Source organism: Taudactylus pleione, unplaced genomic scaffold (assembly GCF_031769625.1).
Source record: "Taudactylus pleione unplaced genomic scaffold, aTauple2 ptg000268l, whole genome shotgun sequence".
Taxonomy (NCBI): Eukaryota; Metazoa; Chordata; class Amphibia; order Anura; family Myobatrachidae; genus Taudactylus; species Taudactylus pleione.
Genome location: NW_028284670.1, coordinates 4,795,448 through 4,801,501, shown reverse-complemented (window position 1 = coordinate 4,801,501; position 6,054 = coordinate 4,795,448). Strand labels below are relative to the sequence as shown.

The 6,054-nt window shown below is 43.4% G+C and overlaps 1 protein-coding gene across 1 annotated transcript; it reads left to right on the top strand.

Moving 5' to 3' along the window:
• The first annotated feature begins 691 nt into the window (after positions 1 to 691).
• LOC148513914 (olfactory receptor 5AR1-like) lies at positions 692 to 3,719 on the top strand. The gene is made up of 2 exons (XM_088481331.1): positions 692 to 1,605; positions 3,626 to 3,719. Exons 1-2 carry the CDS (start codon positions 692 to 694, stop codon positions 3,717 to 3,719), a joined length of 1,008 nt encoding a protein of 335 aa, XP_088337457.1.
• Positions 3,720 to 6,054: the final 2,335 nt, after the last annotated feature.

Below are 6,054 nucleotides of genomic sequence, written 5' to 3'. Positions count from 1 at the left end.
GGGGGCGGCAAAGTGATGGGCATTTGTGGGCGATGACTGGGAGGGGGCTGGAAGTGAAGGAACAAAATGTCCGTCCTCTGGGCGCGTATGGGAGTAGTGTGGGCTAGCCAGTGAGAGCAGCTGCGTTTCCAGATGCAGAGCCACACAGCAGAGGCCGTGTTCAGACAGAGGAACTACACCCGCCGTAGAGCTTTGCAGGTATCGCTGGTGCATGCGATCGAGCGCCAATGGTGGCATGTCAGGAATCAGCTGTGATGTTGTAGCGGGAAGACGCGCTGAAAGTGGGCGTCTCAGTGCTTGCATATATAGATACAGGTGACTACTCCATAGGAAGGCTAATACTAGCTATTGCATATTGGTGTAGCCGCGACTCCAGCAACAGACGCAAGAGTAGATGCAGCAGTGTATACCATAGTATCAGACCATTTATGTGATGCGGTTCTAATGTGCGCTGCAGCTTGTTACATGAGTGGTAGCGCCATAATCTATATGTAAAATTAGGTTGAAAATCACTAAAAGAACTATTATTATCTACCTATGACAGAACGAAGGTAATTTCAGGCCCCTGGACACAACCACTATTTGCTGGGTGCATTGTTCAATTTACAGTATGTGGTGTTGTTTTAGACTTTTGAATTGCTGTACTGATATTTGTGATCAATATTAATTTTACCACTACAGATATATCTCAATGGACGTCATAAACAAGACACAAGTGAGAGTGTTTGTGTTTTCTGGTCTTACAGACAATGGGGAACTTGCCACACTGCTCTTTGTACTCTTCTTACAAGTTTACATTTTAGCTGTATTGGGAAACATTGGCATGATGGCTGTTGTCCATATCAGCTCCAACCTCCACACTCCGATGTACTTCTTCCTGAGCTACCTCTCACTGGTGGACCTTATCTACTCCTCAGTTATAACTCCTAAAATGCTCTCCGACCTTATCTCCATGAGGAAGACCATCTCATTTGAGGGCTGTGCCCTTCAGTTCTTCCTCTTCGTGGCTCTGGCATGTATTGAGGTTTTTATTCTCTCTAACATGGCGTATGACCGGTATGCTGCCATCTGCCACCCTCTCCATTATTTCTCAATAATGACAAAGCAAAAATGTTTGTATCTGGTTGTCCTGGCTTTCTCCATTGGCATATTACAGTCTTCCTTTCAGACCAGCTGTGTATTCAGTCTCCAATTCTGTGGTCCAAACCTTATACATCACTTTTACTGTGACATGCCTCCACTGCTCAGACTGTCCTGCTCTGACACCTTCTTTTGTGACATGGGCATTGTTTTTTTCACACTTTCAAGTGGAATGGGGACATTGATAGTCATCCTGATCTCCTACACATTCATCATTTCTTCCATTCTGCGGATGAAGTCTACTGAGGGCAAACAGAAAGCATTCAGTACATGTTCTTCACATCTCATTTGTGTCACCATCTTCTATGTGTCAGTTTTCTTCATTTACTTCCGCTCTCCCTCCAATGTCTTTGAGGAACAAGAGAAGATGGCTGCCGTCTTCTATTCAGTTGTGACACCAATGCTCAATCCACTTATATACAGCCTGAGGAACCAAGAGGTGAAAAGAGTCATTGTACGAGCAATGCACCTATAATTCTGTATTTTTTTAGGGATAGAGACATGGTTCTATCTAACATGTATAACCTATGGAGAAAATAAGATTTAGTCCAGTTAACACCTAACATGAGATTATACATTGTAAGTACAGGATAATACCATGTATTTTAGTTCCTATAATCTAGTAAATGTAACTGGTTGAGTGGAGGAGTAGAGGTAGGAGTGTGAGGTCTGATATTCTGAATCCACTTTCCAGGTTTATTAATTGTATCTAAATTTGGACATCAGATGTTCCCACAAGTATAAATGGGTACACAAAAATACTAACACTCATTTGTAAAAAAAAATATTTTTCTTGCTCATGACTGATCCTAAAATCTAGTGGCATGTTCGTTCTTGAGGAGGAGGTGAACAGAATTCCATGTCAAATGCATCCTGCGAGCGTATTGCGGGCTGCCACGAGCTGTAATTTGAATAGCCCTGGGCATTGCATCGCAGCTAATCCTCACTGCGAGGTTAATTGAATTCTGCTCACGGAACCAGTATTTAGGAGAAAGGATGCATTGCTACCTGTGTCGGAGTGTATAAGTTGCGCCATATGGCGAATGATGCTAGGTAAGTATATGAGGACACATCTGTAGCTACTGTAAGATGTACACAATAAAAGTCCAATGTATAAAACACTCACAGACCCACATTTTTGTGTATGGAAAACAAGCCTCCAAATGACTTCTACTAGTTGCCTAATGTTTTACCAGCAATGGACAATCCTATCATACCTAAAGGTATGGTTAGAGCTACCAGTAAAATAAATATCTTAGGAAAAATAGATAGGGCATTTGTCATAAAATGTCCTACTTATGGCATGTAATAAGCCATAAAAGGGGAAATATTTTGTCCAATATTGTAGATTCAATAATCAATGGCATTAAGTCATCATTAGGTAGATTATCAGAGGAAGAAAGGGAGATTGTGACAGCAACACAAATAACAAAAAAAGCATGTTATACTGTAACAGCCAGTATAGTGAGAGTGTGTGTGTTAATAGGAGACATTCACAGTAGATCAGAGGTTCTCAAACTCGGTCCTCAGGACCCCACACCGATCACATTTTTCAGGTCACCCAGCAGGTGCACAGGTGTATTCATTACTCACTGACACATTTTAAAAGATCCACAGGTGGAGCTAATTATTTCACTTGTGATTCTGTGTGGAGACCTGGAAAACATGCACTGTTTGGGGTCCTGTGGACTGGGGGCCTGATTCAGATCAAGCGTGTCGATGGTGGCCCAGTGCACATGCGCATGACGGAGCCGGCTCTGTCATGCGCATGCGCGAGACCCGGATAGCGATGGGCAAACTGTCGCTCCAGGTCTGTACCAAAGGGGGCGTGCTGTCGATGTTGAGTAACAGCACGCCCCCTTTGGTGGGCATGCCAGGGGTGTGGCTGCCCAGACGGAGGCGTTCCCATGGGAATGCCTACCATCTGGGGCCGGCCCCACTGACATCACAAGTGATGTCAGTGGGAGTGCTTTCAGCTTTGTTAGAGCCGAAAGCACTCTTGGGCTTGCGGCAACGAGACCCTACCGCAAGGGACTCGTCGCAAGCCCGATGGTCGTGATGGTCTTGACCATCGTGACCATCTTCCTGGCTGCTCACTATAGCTGTGGGTGGTCACCCACAGCTATACGAGCGGCCAGGAGGCTGCTCTAGAAATCAAGAAGGATGGCCCTGATTCAGAGCGAGCGCTCTGTCAGAGCGTCCGGCTCTGAATCAGGGCCTGAGTTTGAGAACCTATGCAGTAGGCCACAGGTTCTCAAACTCGGTCCTCAGGACCCCAAACAGTGCATGTTTTGCAGGTCTCCTGACAGAATCACAATTGAAATAATTAGCTTCACCTGTGGAACTTTTAAAATGTGTCAGTGAGTAATGAGTACACCTGTGCAGCTGCTGGGTGACCTGCAAAACATGACCTGTGTGGGGCCCGGAGGACCGAGTTTGAGATCCACTGCAGTAGACAATACCAAAAGTATGGAACAAAATTTAGTAAACAGTCAGAACAAAGCAGAAAAATTAAAGTTGACAGTTATTGGGATTTAGGTTCTTTGTGTAGAACTGCTGGTACAAATTTTCTGTATTGAATATTTATTTTATCTTGTATTTTGCTCTGTATCTAAGGGCTAAACTATTGTATTTCAATCATTTTATCTAGAAGCAGAGTTACTTTTTAAGTAAGCTTTAAAACTTTAAAAATATTCATATTAACTTTATAAATATATAGTTTTGCTTATCAGTAAAAAAAGATGGGGGCATGAAATATTATGATCAATGATTAATATATCTGTATATTGAGAAATATATTAGTTTCAATTGTTTTCTTTGCAAAAGTTTGGTGACATTACTTTGGATTCGGGGGAGTAGCGAGGGTGGTTCCGGTGGAGCATGAGCTCCGGGTGCCAAAATGGACAGAGGGCACCATCCAGGGTCCTGAAATTCATGGGGCGCTACACAGTATGACAGCTGCCTGTTAGTTTTATCTTGTTTGTTTGCTCTGTATCCTAAATAAGTTACAGATCTGATGGTGCCTACACACAAGGCGATGTATTACACGACCTGGCCTATTCCGACGCATCGGAATGAGAGATCATGTAAAATATGCCCAAATCGTGAGTAAATTGTGAGTCCCCTCTCACAATCACGATGCGATGCGCATCCCCGCTGGTCGTACATCGCATCATCAGATCTGCCGTGCTGTAGGGCAGATCTGCCAAACTGGGACCCAATTCTCTGGAGAAAAGTCTGGATGCACGATAGATCATTTGAAGATTGGACATTGCAAACACCAAATCATGTGCAGAGCTGCTGAGGAGAGTTTTCAAGGAAAATCGTGCACAATGTCGAATCGTGAGCACATCGCTATGTGTGTAGGCACCTTGAGATCCATTTCTACATTTCATGCTCCCTCAAACTGCCCAGCTTGCCTCCCCTCCAGCCCTCCCTCCTCTGGAGATCATCACCTGTCACCCTTTTCTGTCAGATTGATTACATTCACTTCTCACCTCTTTTAATTCCCTCCTCTTTCTACCCTGTGATCGACTCTTTGCCCCTGTCCACTCCTTTCTTATTGGCTTCTGTCACCACCCCTCTCTGATCAACTCTTTGCCCCTTTCCTCTAATTTCTTATTGGCTTCTGCCATTACCCCTCTCCTCTCATTTACTTATTGGCTTTTGTCACTGCCCCTCTCTGATTTGCTTTCCCCTTTGCCTCTCCTTTCTTATTGGCTTCTGTCACCTCCCCTCTCTGATTGTCACTTTCCACTCCCCTTCCCCTGTTTGATCCCCTCCCTCCTTCTCTTCTCATTCATTAATTTGCTTCAATGGACTTAAAAGTGACACAGCTGAGGTAAAGTCCTAAACTTCAATTACAAGGTATGAGATTAAAAAGATCTTTTAAAAAATATTAGGCGACCTGAAATAATAATAATGGTGGCAGACAGACCTTGATTAGTAGTACTCATATTAATATAGGTGCAATGTATATTTGCGAAGTAGGAGCATAGCTGAGAAAGGAGCTTCCTTTAGGCCTTCCCACTCCAGTGATAGCTGTTTGGGGAAGAAATTGCAGTAATAAGCTGTGCACCCTGTGGAATCTCACTTTTGGACATGTATTCTGTCAATTTAAATTAAATGCTCAGAATATATAATACAATATCCTCTATGGACAAATAATGATTCAAAGGAGAAAAAAGTTAGTTCCTAGGTGCTATACATAAATAAAGCAGTGCCAAAGCAGCTACCCCTTAATGTCATATTCTATTCTCCCAATGGGAACTCAACCCCCAGCATAATACTTCCACTATTTGCTGTTCTCTTCACTTCAGTATACCCCACTGGCACAGATCAGTACTGGGGGGGCTATGACATGCACTTTTTCTGGGTGCTATGGTTCCATGCTACTCCTCTACTTTGAATACAAAAGTGACTGGACTCCCCTGTGTTTCAGCTGGCTTGGCATGGGTCCACTAGCTGCATGGTCACATTAACTCTGAGAAGTACAGAGATATTCTGGATAACTTTGTGCTCCTTACATTGTGGCAGTTCTATGGAAACAATGAACAGGACAACATATTTTACAGAAAATGTTGTAACCCAGATGGATTGGCCAGCTCGTAGTCCATATCTTAACCCCATTAAGAACCCTAGGGACAAATTGAAGCAATGAGTGCATTTCTAGGCCGAATCAATCTTCAACAGTGTCACAGTTGGTGGAATGGCAAAAGATACCATTTGCTGTTGTTCAGGAATTTGTGGACAGTTTGCCAAGAAGGTTGTCTGCAGTAATCACTGCACGTGGTGGACCTACAAAGTACTGGTGTCAATAACACCTCAATTGTCTATTTGTATCCAATCACTTTTATCTCCATAGTGTATATTGAATATACAGTACAGTAGCTAGTTTTCTGACCCTACATCAAA